Here is a 20,131-nt window from a genome sequence, read left to right on the forward strand (position 1 = left end):
ATGGATAAGTGTTTGTTGTAGGGGGACTGCCTGTGCATTTTGGGACATTTAGCAGCATCCCTGGCTTCTATTCACTAGATGCCAGCAGCACTCGCCCCCAGGTGTGACAAAAAACGTCTCCAGACATTGACCCTGGAGGACAAAAATCACACCCAGTGGAGACGCCCTGATTTGGGATAATGAGTGGTCACCTTCGCCCTGCAGATTCCCTGATTCCTGTACTTTGATTTGCATTGCAGTGTGGTAAAATTGGTCCAATGATTGACTGTATACTTAGTAATTAACATGGCAGATGGTTTTGTTGATCAAAGTGAAAATAGCTCAACTGTCCAAACTGTGTAAAGCGTGAATCCAGTACTTTCTAGAAAATTATAATACTGTATTATTATGGCAGCTACTGTATTGATCACATAGTGACACTGTTTTACCTGCTTTATCGCTATTAAATCTTACAACCCCCTGTGACATGAATGATTGTCACTTTTCTAATGGGGACACTAAGCCTCAGAGAGGTTAGAAAACTTACCTACGATCACATAGCAAGTCAGTAACAGAAGCAGGATTTTTGCCTGGGTCTTTGACTTCTAAGCACAGGCTGTTCATCTCTGCACTATTAATTTGTAGATTGGAGTATCCATATTTGGCCAGTGAGCAACTGGGTATTTATTGCCTCAGGCCCAGTTGGAGATAAATTGAAAATTGTAGTGTCTAACTGGTTGATATCAGCATGTTGGCATTGCCCCTCATTATTGCTATTAACATGGGACATGGAACATGGGCCTCCTACCAAAGTCCTCCATGCAACCTTGGCTTTTCCTTCTGTAGAAATCAGTAAGATAACATGTACAAAATACCATTCTAGTTCTGCGCCTGGCCCAAAGCAGGCACCCACAAAATTAGATGATCCCCAGCAAAATATTCTGGAATGCTCTAAGCAGCCCACTCCTAATCAGCAAGTATTGGAAAAGCAGCCAATGCAGGAAATTTTTAGAGAAGTAGAGAGAGAGATAAAAGCTGCTTTTTTGACTGGAAGTAACTGTGTCTGACCTCCATGGAGTGCCTGATGAAGCATCTTGTTATAGAGATTTTAATTCATCTCCCTTATTGGTGGCACTGCTGTCAGTCCATGCTAATCACAGCAGTCCTCTCTGTGGGTTTTCTCCCCTCCCAGTCCATGTCTGTTTCTGTGTCCCTCCAACCCCAGTCTGCTCTCTTTCCCACCCGGTCTGTGCACTATTTTTTAGAATCATTAGAACATTCTATGTTCTTGTTCTAGAGCAGCTTAGAAGTAGATGTCTGTTCAATGTAGATCCATTGATGACTTACAGATATGTATCACTTGCTATTATTTATCCCTAACAAATAATTATAACACAATTGCATATTTTGCATATGAAAACATTATTTGCATTTCTAGAACTATGGGAATAATTTTTTTTTTTTTTTTAGCTTATTGCTTTGAGTTTTCAAGTCACGTTCTTGGTTTATTCAAACCCAGAAGTTCTCCCCAAATCTGAAACTCAAGGAAGATACAGGAATAAAGCCTTAGAATCCAGAAGAGTTACCAGATGTCGTAACAGCTTTATAAGTTTTGTCTCTCTGGCCCTTTATAGTGAGTGCTGTGTTGAAACATGTGAACTCCTTTTGTTCTGTGTTAAATTGGACAAGAATAAAACAATACACACAGAGTAAGGCTGACCCTGAGAAGGTAACCTATTTCAAATAAAACCACTTAGTGAAATGACAGCTAATAATCAAAGACCCTTTTTATCAGTTCCTTAGAAAGCCTTGAAATGTGGTTCAAGGACATTTTAAATGACTGTAATGTCAATTTTTTTTTTTTTGCATGTATGTAGGGGCTGTGTGTGTTACATTTTATGCACATCCTGTAAATGCTGCCTTCAAAAATGAGCAAAAGAGAGAGCTGAGCAGTGCTAGTGCGTCTGTCCTCCTTGCCTCACTCCCAGTCCCATTAGAGCCAGTGTCGGGTTCACCTTTGGGGAAATACCTTATTCCACATACACCCCCCACCCATCTCTTTAGCTAGGGCTTAAGTTCATAGAGTATACATTTAGTAGCCGTCATAGGAATAGCTGAAAATGGCTACCAATGAGGGGAAGCACATTTGATTCTATTTTTATTTCATGGTGTATTTTCATCTATATGTTAATGGTCATTTGAGAGAATGAAAGGTACTCTATTGAGTACAGTCTGTACTGGATACATACCTCTTGGTCACTGAAAACTTTACTCAAATGCTTTCTGAATTTACTTTTCTCAGATGTAGAGTAAAATTCAGAGTGTGAAATCAAGAAAGAGAAGGGCTAAATGACATAAAGTCTTGCCTGTAATCATGGTTATAGGAATTGTTTGAATCTGGAAATGGTTAAGTGTTTGTAAGCAGAAGTAAAGGTCACTTAACTATTTTCTCCATAGTTAATATTTTGAACTTCATTTCATGACATGGGAAGAGAAATCAGCTTGGACCTCTTCTACAAAAACGGGCATATAAAACTACTGCAACCAGTTAGTTACAAGAAAATACATATACAACAAAAGGAAGTCCCCAAATGTTGGGGAAAAAAAATGAGTTCACTACCTTAAAACATCCAATTCAGAACTAGAGAAAAAAGTCTTAAGCTAGCTTGAGAAACCTAAATATTTTTCTTCTTCTTTTTTATTTTTATTTTTTGAAGTGTAAATTTTTGTTGTTTTTTTTTTAAAGTCTTTGGGCTCCCTCTTGTGGCTTTGTGAAAAATTTCAATTACAAGGAAACTTGCCTTTTCTCTTTTGGAAAGAAATAATTTCTTTTCCAATAAGAAAACATTTTTTATTGCTTTTCCTTACAAAAGAAAGAGAGAGAAGCAGGGAGTGAGGAAGAAAGGGAAGGAAGAACATTGACTTTGATGAAAAAAAACAATTTAGTGAAAAAGATCATCTCACATAGAATCCTACTTTATGATAATAGCCAACATTTACTGAACATCCACTGTATTCTACTAGTTGTACTAGACAATGCATTTGCCATATTATCTGTTGTTTCCGTGCTCAAAATAAACCCATCAGCTAGGTAGTGTAACCACATTATGGGTGTGAGACTCTGTCCTTTTCTCTCTCAAAGGGAACTAACTAAGGAGACCATGTAACTCTAATATCTGTGAGTGAATGAAAAAGTAAATATCTCGTGTTTTCCTATTTTTTTTAAAAAACTTTTTGTATCAAATCATTTTTCTTAAATAAAGCCTAGAATGGGGTGTGGGTTTTACCTGAAAAACTTAGGAATTGTTCATCAATTCATTTCTGTTATTGTTTCTCTCTCTCTAGTTACCTGTCTCGGGAAACTTGATTGATCTTTATGGAAACCAAGGCCTGCCACCCCCGGGCCTCGCCATTAGCAACTCCTGTCCAGCCAACCTTCCCAACATAAAAAGGGAGCTCACAGGTAAATACCTAGCAAATGTGCCTCCTACTGTAGATTTATGTCCACTTCCAGATTAGACGTAGTCGTTAATATAGGGATGTCCAGAGTGTATTGAACTCATGGACATACTTTTTTAGGTCTCTGCAGTGGTGAAAACATTGTGCAGTATTTTAAGATGCAACTCCTGGTTTCCAGTATCTCCTGAGATACCAGGAATTGGAGCCACCATTACTGCATGTCACCAATCATTGTGTCTATGGCTGCTGGTCCCTTTGGGTTGGGGGCAGCAGGCAACACTTTCGGCTGTAAATGTCTCCACCCAACCTGGTGTTTATGTTTCTTGCCAAGCCCTAAGAGGCATTTGGGTTTGAGAAACCTGGTCTGAATTTTCCTTTGACACACATTCAAGCCCACAGTTGGGATGTAAGAATATTATTTCTTACATCTTCAGATGCCTCCTGTTATTTCTGCTATATCTTGTGTAAAAGATTTATTACACAAAAGAAAAAAATAAATTATAAAATGGAGGCATGGATTTTGTTTGTTCTTGAGACAAGTGTGAAATTACCTATTTCGCCACTTTGTTTAATGCTTTAGGGAAGGCATGTGGTCATTAAAACATGACAGAAACGGTATTAGAATTGGCAATCTACCATGGTGAAGTTTATGGCCCTCACCTCACCCCCATTTTATTATTTGGTCCTCACATCCCGCAGGGTTGGGTGAACAGACTGAGAATATGGAGTATGGATTTGGGATAGGAAATTCCTGTCCTATTCAAGGAAGCCTTTTAAAAAAATTATTTCAGAAGTTGTACCAGGAAAAAGACATTTAAAAAAAAGTCATTGATTTAGGTTAAAAAAGGTAATTAATTAATAAGTAAAAACCATTCACAACCAAAAAAACTAGTAGTTTACCCTACGAGAAAGGAAAAATACTATAACAACAAAAAACTTAAGAATCATTGAAGTGGAAGATGTGTTAAGTCAAAGCTGCCTGTCATGCTTCTGTGTTAGAAAGAAAATAGAAAAGGATTTGGATTGACCATCACAATTGAGAGAATTCAGCTTGTGAATTATATATATATTATACACATATATGCATATATATGCATATATACATACATATATGCATATATATGCATATATAACACTCATATAATAAATATATATGTGTAGATATATGCTTCAGTGGCTATAAGTTATGCTAAAGAGATTTCTATTTTGAGGTAAAACTCTAAGTTATGATAGTGTAATGCTTAAGGATATCACTTCGGAAAAGAAAATAACAGAGCTTTCTGAATCCCAGGATTGATCGAAGAACATGTTTATTTTTTTAATTTTGTTTTGTTTTGCTCTCTGTAAGGCAAAAAGTAATCTCTTATCACAAAGAGCCCACAGGAATTGCTATGCAAATATTAACAGAATTTTCCAGATGGAGTTGTCACCAAATGCCTCTGTGCGCTATTCCTCTTTTTGTTTTTATAGAACTCAAACTAGGGAATAGTTGCTCCTAAGAGTCATTAAATCGTGGCAGGTTCTGACAGAATCTGGTACCAGTTTCTGAAAAAATGAATTCATTCCTATGAACCAGTGAGAGGATACAGAGATCAGTTTGGGAGCTTTTCGACTTGGGAGGTTTTCATGTCAGCATGTTACAAAGGCATCAAGAAAAGACTGAACAGTTCTATGGCCTAAAAAGAAAAATTGACTCCTGATAATAAGCTATCAACAGCAAATTTCCATAGTTTTCTAGTTATTTATTTTATTCTTGTTAGTAGCTGTATATGTTTATGGTGTGCTGTGGATCATTGTTACTGGTCTTTTACCATTTCGTGGAAGCCGAGTTTTTGCAGACTGTGTATTTGACATATATTACTTTTGAAAAGTGCAAGCTTTTAACAAGGCGTCATTTAAAAAACGATATTTTTACTTTGAGTCAAGTCAGATCGGCTTCCCTGTGTTTCGGAAATGAGATGTTTTGCAGTTGACGTGGTTGTACCCCGAACATTTCCAGTTTCTAATGGCTTCATTCATGTGCACAGCGTGTATTTTTCCCACAGAGTCTGAAGCAAGAGCATTGGCTAAAGAGAGGCAAAAAAAGGACAATCACAACTTGAGTAAGTTGATTTTATTCATGTTCATGACATTTGATATTGGATTTAATATTCTCCCTTACATCAAAAAAGGATTCCAGAAATTTTGGAGGAAAATTGATTCCTCTAGTTATTAAAGGGACTTTTTATGGGAGAAATTGTATTTCAGAGACACCACGGTATATATTTTTCCCCACTTTTATCTCAAATCAAATTGAATTTTATGTATATACTTGTGTTCAGTTTCTGAAGAATTTTTATTTTTCTTGTTTACAGTAGTGAGTTGGGGTGTTTTGCTTTTTTTTTTTTTTTAAGTGAGAGGGAGACTCCCCAATTACCCAATTATAAATATCACTCACACTGGAACTTATTAACAAAAGAGGATTATGGGATCACCTTCTCCAGTGAGATTTGAAAGAAAACAAAAATGAAACACATCTGAAGGGGAGTAAATGGATGAGGTAGCCTCCTAAATTTCTGCCTTTACTGGAGAGTTAAGAAAAAATCCTGTAACATTTAAAATATTTTTCATGTGTTTAATTTACTCTTGATCAAACCTTTAAACTTTTTCCTATGGAAACTTAATTTTTTTGTAATATAAACAAGACAGAGAAACTACACAGCAATAATAATAATAATAAAAGAATTAAGTTTGGAAATTGTGTGTGAATTTCTTATAACCTCATCCTCTTTTTCCTAAATTGATTTTTAAGAATATGAGTCATATATAAACACTTTCTCCTTATGAAAGTGATAGAATAAGGCCAAAGTTCTCTCTTAATTCCCAGCAATATGCAGATTTGTTTTAATTTGGTGTTGCTCTTCCTCACCTTTTTCTATGTATTTAAGAATATACACACAGAAAATAAATAACATGGTTTTGTGTATATTTTAACACGAACAGTATCATATTGTCCATATTCCGTTGTTCCTCGCTTTTTTACTGAACATTATGTCCTGAAGATCTTCTACTGTTAGAAATCTAGATCTATCCACTTTTAAAAAATGACTGCATAGTATTCCACAGTGTGATTGTATGATATATAGTAATTCCCCTACTGCTCTGTGTTCACACTGTTTCTGGTTTTTTTCTATTGTAAACAGTGCCACAGTGAACATTTTTATACCTGCCTGTTTGTGTATAGGAGAGTGTGTTTCTCTAGGTTAGTGTTACTGAGAAATGGAATTGCTGAGGCTTGGAGGGTGTTGGTTTTTATTTTTAAAACCAGTTTCATGTCAGGTATGACAGCTGACATCTTTTCCCCATCTTCTAACCAAAAAATATGGACTAAGTATCTCTAAGGCCTCCTCCAGCTTCCAAGTAATTTTACTCTAAGGTATTTCTTCTTGTAAAACACCTTAGAAATAAGATAATTAGGTATTATCTAAAACTTAACTGAGATGTGGAAAACTAAGTTGGATCTTGTCAAAAACAATAGACACCTTTAATGAGGCACCTGAACTCTCAAGTTCAGGGTTGTCAGTAAAGTGCAAACATGATTAGTTCAAACTCTGAGGGCTATAAAGCAATCTGAAAGTCTTATCTAACCATTAGAAAATAATATCCAACGTTAGATTGCCCCTTGACCTGGCTCTTCCTTTTCTACGAATTTATTTTGTAAGAACATTTGCCAAAATGTGCAAATGAATACGTTGTTCGTTTATCCACTCATTCATTTGGCCATTTCTATTTGTTGAGCCCCCATTTTGAATGAGGCACTTTTTTTCGAAATGGGAGTCAGACAAATGGGTTTCCCACCCTTAGGAGCTTACCTGTGAATCGTGGGTCGCCTACTGTATATTACTGAGTGAGAAAAGCAAGTGGCAGAATAATATGTATAATATCCCATTGCGTGAAAAGAACATCCTATACAGGGCTATGCTCGTGTGTGTGTGTGTGTGTGTGTGTGTGTTTATATGGATGTGTATGTGCACGGGAAAAGGTCTGGACGTCACCCCTCATCAGTGACAGTTTCCCCAGGCATAGAGATGTTGGGTGTTGTAAAGAGTTGGCTTTTCCTTTTTCCATTATACGCTTTTGTATTTTTTGAGAAATTTTACCAGCTTATATCACCTTTGTAATAGATAATTGGGGAGGGAAGTCACTGAACCAAAAATAAAATGTGGTACATCTAAATATTGACGGTGAGAGATGTCAACAATATGCTGCTGAGTGAAAAGAGAGAGAGGCAGAATATTTTTAGAGTAACTCCACTTTAAATGTATCATTCTTCATGCAACACATTTGTTGAGGGCCTACTATGTGCTAGGCACACAGTTGTTTGGAGCGCAACAGTGAATAAACACAATGAATGAATGAATGAATGAAGTATGTGAAGTATTAGATGGTAGAAAGTTCTATGATGAGAAAAAGGGTAGCCAAGGGGCTATAGTGTCAGTGTGGGCACGGGAGATGATGGATCCTTTTCAAAGAGAGTGACCAGGGAAGTCTCTTAGGTAAATTTGAGTCACTACCTGAGGGAGGTGAGGGCAGGGCCATTCAGGCATCTGGAGGAAGAGAGTCCCAGAGCAGCCATGTGTCCACAGATGGGGGTGCATCTGGCATGGCTGAGGAATAGCAAGGAGCCGGTGGGGCTAAAGGAGAAGAACACAGTGTATCAGTATAGGAGCTGTGGTCAGAGTGGGAGAGTAGAAAACCAGGTCAGGGTAGGAGCCCCCCAGACCCTTGGAGGATGCCTCGGGTGCAAAGTGTTTGGAGGGTTTTGAGCAAAGGGTTGACGTGCTCTGACTTATGTTTTAAGAGGATCTCTCTAGATGCTGTGTTCTAGATAGACCAAAGGGAGCAGGAAGCCGGGGACATGAGTGAGGTGGAGATACCAGTTAGAAGGATTAAATAATCCAAGGAAGAGATGACGGTGGCATCTTGGGTAGCCATGGAAGTTGGAAGTGGACACATTCTGGAAATATTTTGAAGGTAGAGCCAACAGATTTGATAATGGATCTGATGTGGGTTGTGAGGGAGAGAGGCTCAGTACTGATTCCACAGTTCTGGCCTCAACAACTGGAAGGATGTATTAATAGTTACCTTTAAGTAAAGCAAGTTACCCTTAAGCCTGTAGGTAGAGTAGATTTGAGTGGAAAAGATCAGGAGCTTACATTGGGACAATTTGGTCTGTCCATTAGACCTGTATAGGAAGACAGCTAGTCATCAGTCAGACGTGAGTCTGGAGTTGCAGGGAGATGTCTGGGCTGGAAATAGAAGTATGGGATTCGTCAGTATGTGGCTGTACAGCTATGTCATCGCGTGTGTGGTTATTTTCAAAGCATAAAAATCATCATAAGGGATATATAAGAAACTTAGCAATGGATCATAGGGTAATTTTATTTCACTTCATATATTTCAATATTATTTGAATTTTTATGATTATTCTATGCTTGGAAAAAATAGCAAGAAAATGCCCTGCTTCAGAGTTTTGGAAGAGGTTAGTTAGTGGATCAGGGATCCCAAAATTTCTTCTGCAAAACTGTCAGCCATCACATAGGGTTTCCATTTTATAAAAGTTTAATGATAAGACTTAATACTGTATATAATTGATTTAATCATTGGAATAATTACACAGCCAAGACAAACTGCAATATATATTGGCAAAGCAGTGAACAACATTATTTGTCTAAGTGTACAGAATATTATGGGTCAAATATAAATATATATTAGGGTATTTAAAGTAAAATATTGGCCAGGCATGATGGCTCATGCCTGTAATCCCAGCACTTTGGGAGGCTGAGGAGGGAGGATCACTTGAAGCCAGGAGTTTGAGACCAGCCTGGGCAACATAGCAAGACCCCTATCTCTATAAAAAATAAAAAACTTAGCTGGGCATGGTGGCACACACCTGCAGTCCTAACTACTCAAGAGGCTGAGAATGGAGGATTGCTTGAGCCCAGGAATTCAAGGCTACAGTGAGCCATGATCATACTGCTGCACTCTAGCCAGGGCAACAGAGAGAGACTCTTGTCTCTGGGGGAAAAAAACAAAAAAAGGGAAATATTAACAACTTTAATGCAATTTTTTAGATCTTAAGTTGTTTGGAATTTATTTGCTAGACTACATAAATTATTATAGAAACATTTATTATCTCATATGCCTTACTATGTCATCCTTCCCTAAAAAGATGATAATTTAGTTGAACTTACAACTGGATTTATAAAATGGGAAGTGCTGTGAAGATGCATAGTATAGTTAAAAAGGCTAGACTTAAGTTCCAGGGCTGTCTATCCAGTACGGTAGCCACTCACCACCTGTGCCTACTGAGCCCTTGAACTATGGTTGGTCCAAATTGTGATGTGCTGTAAGTATAAAATACACCCTGGGCTCCAAAAACTTACTATGAAGGAAAAAATGTTAAATATCTAATCTTACAAATTTTTATATTGATTTCCTGTTGAAATTATAATATTTTGGATAGAATGAGTTTAACAAAATGTTAAAGTTAATTTCACCCCTTTTTACTTTTTAAAATGGCCACTAGAAAATTTAAACTTATTATGTAACTTGTATTATGTTTTCACTGGGCAGCACTGAGCTAGAGCAAGGATTTTTGTGTGGCCCATGAGTGAAGAATGTTTTTTATATTTTTAAATGGTTAAGAAAAATTAGAAGATTAATATTTTGTGACAAGTGAAAATTATATAAAATGCAAATTTCAATATCACGAGTAAATTCTAATGCTTTCATTTGCAGACTTTTCTTGGAAAAAAATTGTATTCAGTTGTTATTTTTTTAATTTTGTCAATAAAAAATTTGTGTAAATTTGATGTCTCTCTGCTTATGTTAAGTACCTACATGATATCTTCAGTTTTGCTACTTGGCCTGCGAGTACAGAAGTACTCACTGTCTGGCTCTTTGGAAAGTTTGTTGACTCCTGCTCTACAGGGTTAGCTTTAAGTTTGTGCTATTTACCACTTTTTGCTGGGTGTCCTTGCCAAGTCCCTGATACCTGTATCTCCAAGGCAGTTTTGTCATTCTTAACTGAGGATAGTGACTCTGATTTCAGTGTTGTTATAACACCAAATGAGAAATTGTAGGTTTAAGGGTTTTGTAAATGATAAAGTTCTGTACAAAGGTAGCTCATTATTTTAGTGCTTTAACCTCAATACCAAAAAAGATGGTAAAAACAGGGAAAAAAATAGGTTCAGGTTTCCATTTTCCTGACCTGGTGAAGTTAATATGCACATGCCTTTAATGAGATATGCTAAATGCATTGTGTCACTGTTACTAATAGCCCTTTCCTGTGCTCTTTTCTTGAAGTTGAACGAAGAAGAAGATTTAACATAAATGACCGCATTAAAGAACTAGGTACTTTGATTCCCAAGTCAAATGATCCGTGAGTACAATTGCATGTTAATCTGCATCATATATTTTTCATACCTTAATGTTTTTTCATATGTTGCAAAAAAAAAAAAAAATGCAGTTATAAAAACTAGAGTAAACACGTCTCCCTCTCCCTTTGGTTCCATTCCTAAATGGTTCTTAAACCTTTCTTTTGGTTAGTCTCATCAAACTAAAATTTCAAGAGAAATACACTGAATTGCATAAAAGGATTGTTGGATATGAGATGGTTAGCTTTGGGTTTGAGGAGGTGGCTTTCTGAAATCTGAGAATTCTTGGCAAATACTGAGCTACTAAAAACAATTTCTTTTAGCAGTTCGTGCAGTACGGAGATTTCAATAGCTGTTAAAGCAAAATCTGTTGACTATTTGCTCTTCGACTTGTATAATATCTCTAAATAGGCACTGATGAACAGATACGGGAGACTTCAAGTTTAATGATATTCAACAGACAAAAAAGGTCAATTGTTTTTATGAAAACTTGCGTACTCTTTGTGTGTTTTACCAATCTAAGGGGAAAACAATAATGTTTAATCCTCTTATTAAGCACAGGTCAGCTAATTTGGATTTCAGCTTTTGGTCTCCCTCTACCTTCCCTTTCAGAGGTAACAGCTGTAAAGATAATTTTCTCAAGTCTTTCCTAGGAGTCTTACAGTTGCCTACAACATCAGCAAATAGGACAACAAATACAAAATCGTTATCTATTAGAAATCGGCCCATTAAAAGTAAAGGGCTAGAGAATGTATACATTTTAATGGCCCTGCAGGCATTCTATAAAATTAGCCTTTGAACATGACCTTTTAGCTACTACCTAATAAAATGTAAAGATGAAATCAAGCATTATTCATGCAAAGCTTATTAAATTTGCTATTCACATTATTGTTAGAGAATCTGTAACAAAATAAAGTACAACCATTACCTATTGTGAGGTGATTTTGAGGAATGTGCAAGCACAATTTCATCTGCAACATTTTGCTTTCCCTGGTTTCAAGGAAAGGCATTTTCAAACTCGAAACATTCAAATTCTCAGTTCTGCAGCACAAATTTATCCTACTAAAGGGCTGTGACCTTCATTTCCTATAGTCAGTCTTGCATGATAGTTGAAATTGAATTCCCATTTTCCTGTTCTTTATCAGCTTTCACTTTTTAGCATATTCTTTTAAACTGTAGCATGTGAATCTCTTTAGTAACATATTATGAAATTATGGGACTGCAGTGAAAGCCTCTATTTGCATATCTCCTTTCTCCATTGTATTAGAATACTTACGTGTTTATAATCTGAACAGATAATGATCTTTAATTGTAGGCATTGTTTTAAGATAAAACAGACTATAATCTATATGGTGGTTTTCCCATACCAGGTTTCTAGAATGTTCCTGCTGTAGAGACATTCTTACTGATCAGGGTCTCAGCCCCATACCCTTTCTTCCCCCAGAGCAAGTCTGCTTTTGTTGATTTTATATATTGGAGATCTATATACATTTCTGTATGTAAAAAGAGCCCCTCTCATTGTAAAAAAAAAATTTGAAATCCCTTCCTTTAAGCCCACAAATATAATTGATTGATTGGGTCTCACAAGGAAGCAAAACCCAGGATAAATGCTTGAAATAATCACTTCTTAAAAACAGAGTGACTGCTTGTATGTTCCATTACTGGTTTCTCACCTTGCTGGCCTAGGTAAGGCATCATTCATTATAATTACATTTCTCTCTGGCTGCTAAAGTTACTGTTAGTGTGGTTTTAGCTCTGAACCTTAAGTCTCTGTGCTCACTCTGGATATCTCAGGACACTTCCCTGGGTTGCCATCTTTGGTGCTCAGACCCCAGGGATCAACCACAGGGAATTCTCTAGGGGCTGGAACTGTCCCTCCCATGGGAGAACTTCTGTTTTGTTCTTCACCTAACCCATGTGAGGATCAATTACTTGGTGGCTTGTTTTAATGGCCCTCCATTCACAGGTTCCACCTGATACTTCCGATCTGCTTTTAGCAGCTGTAGATTATGGGGTAGATGGTTCTCTGTACAGCAAATTGTTTTCGTTTTCATCAACATAGTTGCCATCACTATGATGAATATTGTCTATAAAAAGGTTCAGATTAATTCAAAGCCATACAAAATTTACATTCCTCTTAATGTTGTAATGATAGTTCATTCTTTATTGTTTTTCTGGAGTGCTCTAAATTTTTTAAAGTGCTTTCACCCACATTTTAATGGTGTTCTTAATTTCTCATATATGAGTACATGAGAGCTAAACTGATTAAGAGCCGAGAGGCACCAAGCTCAGGCTGCCTGGGTTGGAATTCCAAAACAGTTCCTTGCTAGATGTCTGACCTTGGGGAAGATGTTTGCATTCTCGTGCTTCATTTTTCACATCTGTTAAAAAAGAAGACGTCAGAATTATCCTACCTAGTCTAATTGTTTTGAGGATTCAATTACACAAGAGGAAGTATAATGTAAAGGTTTAGAACAGGGGGTCTAGAGCCAGGTTCTCTAGGCTTCTTGACTCTGCCATTTCCTAACTCTGTGACCTTGGGCAAATTGATTAACCTCTCTGTGCCTTAGTTTCCGATCAGCAAAATGGGGGTCATATTAGTACCTAACCATTGAGATTGTTATGATTAAATGAATTGTAAAACACTTTAAAAAGTACCTGGAACATAGCAAATGCTATTGAAAGATCGCTGTTATGATTATTATTAACACAGTGCCTGCTCCATTATTTGAATTGTGTTTTAAACTTTTCACAGCACATTTGTATAAAGTGCCTCCTTTGATTCCAGTATCATACCTATGAGGCTGCTTATACAAGTGTAATAGCATCATTTTGAGTTCAGGAAATTGATACAGAGAGATAATCTGCCCGTGATAGATAATTCATGGCAAAAAAAAAAAATCTAAGGATGCCACTTTTATGTCACGAACCATCAAGTAGTGAGATCTCACAGAATTTTTTTTTACCATAGCTTATTCTGTGTGAGTGAGTAAACTTTTATAGTTCTAGAAACCTATAAATATTTAATGTAGTAATCAAAGTCCTGACTCCACTATATAGTAGCTCTGTGACCTAGAAGTTGAATTGTCTCTGTTTCAACACAGACACAATGTTCCTACCTTACAAACTGCTTGTCTGGGTTAAGTAAGGTAGTGTATACAGAATGGGTGGACAGTGTTCTATGCGTGACAAGCACTCAATGAACGATAGCCATTATTAATGTACAATTCTTACCACGTCTTTAGAAATTGAATGCTTTGAAGACTAAATTTTTATTCAGCCTTAAATCCTTAAAACAGTCTATTTTCCTCCTTTTTTTAATCACAGAGACATGCGCTGGAACAAGGGAACCATTTTAAAAGCATCCGTGGACTACATCCGAAAGTTGCAAAGAGAACAGCAACGCGCGAAAGAACTTGAAAACCGGCAGAAAAAACTGGAGCATGCCAACCGACATTTGCTGCTCAGAATACAGGTACGTGGCCTGTGTCGTGTAAAGTTCCCGACCTGCTACTAACTTCAAGATGGAGAAGGAGACACATAATGAGCCATAAGGGAGTTGACTTACATGATCCTAATATAGTGGATCCTTATTATTCATGAATTCTGTATGTGTGAATTTGCCTGCTTGTAACCTCAGAATCAATGTCTGTGCCCTGTTCACGGTTGTTCTTGGATGTGCACAAATTCGAGCTGCCCATTGAGCTGGTTTCCAGGTGAGGTCAAACAGCTCTGCCTGATGTGAATGCTCTACTTTCTTGTCTCAGCTTTTGTACTATAAACAAGTGTTTCTTTCATGGTCTGTTAAGTCTCATGTTTTCTACAATGTTGTGTCGTCTGTTGCTGATTTCTCTATTTAAAATGAGCCCCAAGCCTAGGGCTGAAGTGCTGGCTAGTGTTCCTAAGGGCGAGAAGACTGTGAAGTGCCTTATGGAGAAAACACAGGTGTTAGATAAGCTTCACTCAGGTATGAGTTACAGTGCTCCTGGCTGTGAGTTCAATGTTAATCAATAATATATATTAAATAAGATGACTTTAAGCAGAAACAAGGTTAAGTGTCATGACCAGAGGCTCTCAGGAACCTAACCTTGTATTTCCCCTAGGAACAGTGCTTCAGTACTCACTAATTCACTGTTCACGGTGACTTTATAGAACATAACATCATGAGCATTGACTGTACACGTTAAATTTAAAAAATGCCTTAGTATTTGCACGGTGGGGAAGCAGTCGATGATCAAAACCCATGTTGATGGGGAACTTGGGGATACCTGGAGGATGTTATATAAGGATATAATTCTCAGAAATAGTTATAGATAGTGGAATTATACTATATGTATCTCTAACTTAAACTATACACCTTCATAAGGAGACATATTAATTTTATCAATATGTGCAATTGTCTGTCATCTCATTCAGTGAGTATATGCACCAGCGTGAGCAGGAAATGGGGGTCCCTTTTCAGCATCAGCTCCTGGTACCTCTCTCAGGAACTCAGCCTCTCATGCTGAGTGCAAGGACACTAACTTCCTCTGAACCTGTCCTCCAAAACTGACTCTGTTATTGACAGAAGAGGTTTGCAAGGGTAATTTTAACTTACTTGCTGACTTTGAATGCAACCTATCTGTAAGAGTCAGTGACACTGTTATCTTCTTCTTGAGTAGAGGGACCCACCTTTTACTAGGTTTTGCCTTAGAGCAAGGGTGGTTTTTCAGATTTCCGGCGCAACCATTAATATTTATGGAGTTAAGTTTTATGGAAGGATAATGCAAAGGATGACACCTTAGAGACCATCGTGTTTCACCTAGTGGTGTCCATCCTGGACGTTGAACTTACTGAGCAGAGCAATTCATTTACGATAATGGTCTCCATTCTTCTGAATGCTCCGCAGCACTTACAGATTTCGAGATGTTACCTCGCTCGTTCACTGCGGCGATCTTCAGCCGTGGGGCGGGGAGGCAGAAGGCAGCTCTTCTCCAGGGCTGCATTTTAGAATCTGGGTGGTGAAGTAGAGGTTATATGTAATTTGAAAATCCTCCTTTCCTCTTCCCCTCACCTTCTTTGGCTTTTGTTGTTTGTTTTACATTCTGTCTCTTCAATAAGTAGCCATAGGTATTTAATCTCTTGAACTTAGTATGCCCATTTATAAAAGCAGCTTGTACTAATGTGTCATTTACTCATACAAGTATTAAAATGTAATAACTATTTTGAAAAAGAAGCTAGGTTTTGTTTTATTTTAAGGTTCCAAACATGTATATTCATGTGAAATCCGAATATTGTGAAATATATGCATTGGAAATTCCATGGTGACAATATCTTGGTTTTCTTCCAGTGATGGTGTGAGGCAGCCTTTAGAACTTTTGCATATCATAGAAAACATTATTAATTAGGAAAGCTCTGTGATGCAGTGAAGCCGGAGTTCTCCAGATGAGATTTATCACCTTATTTAGAAATCTAAGTAACGCTCTAATCAGCTGATAAACATTTTTGATTAAACAACAAAGGATTAGAGTAAGATGTTTGCCTCTCTTCATCCAAATTTATTATTATTATTATCTTTTAAAGACAAACTGCATGTGTGGAGGTACTGTTCTTATTAGCATGTTGGTGTAGATTTACAAGAGTCCATGTTTTCAGCTTGGGCCTAAGGGCTTCCTTTCATTTTCACTCTAAGTGATGCATGCAAAAACGTTCACAGAAGAAAGAGCATGAAGCCGTAATATCAGTGGAACTGCCATTTTATTAAACAGCCCAGGGCTTTAAAATGATGCCTGAAGAGACTTGTGTATCTGGAGATTGCGTAAAGGAACTTGCAGATACTTGTGTGGCATCTGAAGCTCCCAGCTCTTACTTGAATTGCATGCAGAGAAGGCTCTTGCAGATCCAACAGCCTTGAGTGTAGACTGAAATGACTTTTCAGGCACAGACTTTCTAGGCTTTTGGGCAAAGGTTGAGAGGCCATGTCATGTGGAGAGTACTTTCCCTCTCTGATGAGCCAAAGTGACTTGTTTCAAATTTATTCCCTATTTATGTATTATCGTATCATAAACATAGGAAGGATGGCATTGGAATGTAGAAGCAGAATGTTTGTCCGAGACAAGCTGGGGTCTCCATGGTTCATTTTAGGCATGTCCAGGGACACTCAGAAAGGAAAAAGGGAAAGAGCTTGCTTGGAAGGCATTTTGCAATGAGGTACTGGGGAAGTCACTGACATTTAGGAAATATATTAGCTAGTGCTGCTAAAGCAAAGTACCACCAACTGGGTGGTTTAAACAACAGAATGTTATTATATTTCCTCACCATTCTGGAACCCAGTAGACCCAGATCAAGATGTCAGCAGGTACCTACTGAGGCCTCTCTCCTTGGCTTGTAGATGGCCATCTTCTCCCTATGTCTTCCATGGCCTTCCCTTTCTGTGTGTCTGTGTCCCAGTCTCCTCCTCTTATAAGGACACCAGTCCTATCGAGTTAGGGCCCACCGTATGACCTTATTTTACCTTAATTACCTCTTTAAAGGCCCTATCTCCAAATACAGTCACATTCTAAGGTACTGGGGGTTAAGACTTCAGTGTGTAAACTTTTGCAGGAACACAATTCAGCCCATAATAAGAAGGTGTGTGAAAAAAGTAAAGGAAGAAATTATTTATCTTATAAATGAGAACTTGTTGAATTAAAAAAATAATAATTTCCCTTTGCTCTGGTGAGATGGCTAAATGGTGCTTCTAAAACTTTAGCCACTTGCATAGGACCTTCACAACTTTTGCCATCACTATACAAACCTTTTAAATTCATGCTGCCCTTAGTGTCTTAGCAACCTTTTCACTGCCCCCCAGACCAAAAGAAATACCTACCATTTTTGTTAGGTTCAAACAGCTTATTAAGTATTTGGGTTCTAATGACTTAGTAGCCATTTGAAAAAATAAAATATGTAAGTTGACAGAAAAATAGCATTTTAATTTTATTTTTAAATAACTGTATTACTTACTAATAGGACATGTGTGCCTGTTGGGCACTGCACAACTTCTAAAGCCTTGAAATCAGATTAGATACCACCACACTTACTTCCCATTCCTCACTGATGTTCATGCAGTACTTGTTTTTTTTTTTATATCACAGCAACTGACAAAAGCCCAGCTTTGCAACGATAGGATGTGATGATGTGATTGAAAAGTATGTAGCACAATCTAATGCTGCAACTGACTTTAGTAGTTCTTGAGGTAGTATCACTACTTCCCTTGAAATTTTAAAATATTCCTAGTGCCCTGTGAGTTCATTGCAGCACCCCTGGGTACTTCAGTTCACAGTTTAGGGACCATGACACTATATTACTATTTACTTAATATTTTCCTTTTATAAGCTCACACTTAAAAATTTGATTTTTATATTTTCAAACTTATCCTCATTGTGGACATTAATATCTGAGAGACTGTCTCTATTTTCAATACATAATATAATCCATAAAACACCTAGAAATTCATTTCCCTACCAGTGGCACCTCTCCTGGCCTTAAGGAAATATAGTTTATTCATTTAAAAGAGCAAAACACTTTCATTTTGAGAATTTATTGTTTTGCCTCTTAGTGCCCGATTTTTTAAAGACACTATTTTTTAGAGCAGTGTTATGTTCATGGTAAAATTGAGAGGAAGCTACAGATATCTCCCATATACCTCCTGCCCCTACACATGCACAGCCGCTCCCATTATCAACATCCCCCTCCAGAGTGGTGCATTGATTAGAATCGATGAACTTACATTGACATTTTGTTATCCTCCAAAACCCATAGTTTACATTCACTCTTGGTGTTATACATTTTATGGGTCTGGACAAAAGTAAAATGACACCCACCCACCCTCATAGTATCATACTGAGTAGTTGGACCTAAAAATCCTCTGTGTTCTGCCTATTTCAGTGTTTGATTTTTACTTTTATTATAGGAACTCGAAATGCAGGCTCGAGCTCATGGACTTTCCCTTATTCCATCCACGGGTCTCTGCTCCCCAGATTTGGTGAACCGGATCATCAAGCAAGAACCGGTTCTTGAGAACTGCAACCAAGACCTCCTCCAGCATCACGCAGACCTGACTTGTACAACAACTCTTGATCTCACGGATGGCACCATCACCTTCAACAACAGCCTCGGAACTGGGACCGACGGCAGCCAAGCCTACGGCGTCCCCACCAAAATGGGATCCAAACTGGAAGACATCCTGATGGACGATACTCTTTCTCCTGTTGGCGTAACTGACCCACTCCTTTCGTCAGTGTCCCCGGGAGCTTCCAAAACCAGCAGCCGGAGGAGCAGTATGAGCATGGAAGAGACGGAGCATGCTTGTTAGCGGATCCGCCCTGCTCTGCACTCTCCCAGACTGCTTCCTTTCTTGATTAGTAGATTTAATAATTCACCTGAAGGGGTTTTCTTGATAATTTTCCTTTAATATGAAATTTTTTTTTCATGCTTTATCAATAGCCCAGGATATATTTTATTTTTAGAATTTTGTGAAACAGACTTGTATATTCTATTTTACAACTACAAATGCCTCCAAAGTATTGTACAGCAAGTGTGCAGGATCTGTGAACTGAATTCGCCACAGACTTTAGCTTTCTGAGCAAGAGGATTTTGCATCAGAGAAATGTCTGTCCATTTCTATTCAGGGGAAACGTGATTTGAGATTTTTATGCCTGTGACTTCCTTGGGAATTAAATGTAACATTTAATTGAAAGAATGTAAAGCAACCAAAAAAAAAAAAAGAAAAAAAAAAAAAAAGAAGGAGGAAAAGAAATCCATACTAACCCTTTTCCATTTTATAAATGAATTAATTCATTGGTACTGCCTTAAAGATACAGTACCTTTCTAGCATTGTTTAGTCTTTATACTGCAAACTATTTAAAGAAATACTATATTCTGTAAAAGACCAAAAAAAAAAAAAAAGAGAGAGAGAGAGAAAGAAAACAAAACTGCAGCCTTTTCCTGAGGATTGTCTGGTTAGAAAATGTAACTGATACCAACTGAAATTAAAGGGAGTTAGTTAGACCAAGGCTCTGAAATACAGAGTCTAATCTTCACTCTGTGCTGTTCCAGTTTTCTTCATCCATGAGTGTGATTCAGTTTTTCATAAGATATATTTTATTTTGAAATGGAAATGAATGTCCTCTCAGAGTAAAATATTGAGGAGCACTGAAAAGTTTGTTTTACTTTTTTTTTTTTTTTTTCATTTTTCATTTTTGCTTTTGATAAGAAAGCTGAACTGGGCATATTTCTAATTGGCTTTACTATTTTTA

General features: G+C 37.4%; 1 protein-coding gene across 10 annotated transcripts in view; it reads left to right on the forward strand.

The window, feature by feature from the left end:
- The window catches only part of MITF (melanocyte inducing transcription factor), a 209,850-nt gene extending 190,507 nt beyond the window's left edge, over positions 1-19,343 (forward strand). For 7 of the 10 annotated variants that reach the window (XM_069473796.1, XM_069473798.1, XM_069473797.1 and 4 more), the window contains 5 exons: positions 3,325-3,442; positions 5,484-5,540; positions 10,786-10,861; positions 14,184-14,331; positions 18,787-19,343. In XM_069473796.1, coding sequence (XP_069329897.1) covers positions 3,325-3,442; positions 5,484-5,540; positions 10,786-10,861; positions 14,184-14,331; positions 18,787-19,188 — 801 coding nt within the window. In that variant the 3' untranslated portion in view covers positions 19,189-19,343. Of the gene's footprint in view, positions 1-3,324; positions 3,443-5,465; positions 5,541-10,785; positions 10,862-14,183; positions 14,332-18,786 lie in introns of all 10 variants that reach the window. The other 3 variants (XM_069473794.1, XM_069473795.1, XM_069473801.1) reach the window with 1 other exon arrangement.
- The last annotated feature ends 788 nt before the right edge of the window (positions 19,344-20,131 follow it).

The sequence above is a fragment of the Eulemur rufifrons genome, chromosome 7 (genome assembly GCF_041146395.1).
Source record: "Eulemur rufifrons isolate Redbay chromosome 7, OSU_ERuf_1, whole genome shotgun sequence".
Classification (NCBI taxonomy): Eukaryota; Metazoa; Chordata; class Mammalia; order Primates; family Lemuridae; genus Eulemur; species Eulemur rufifrons.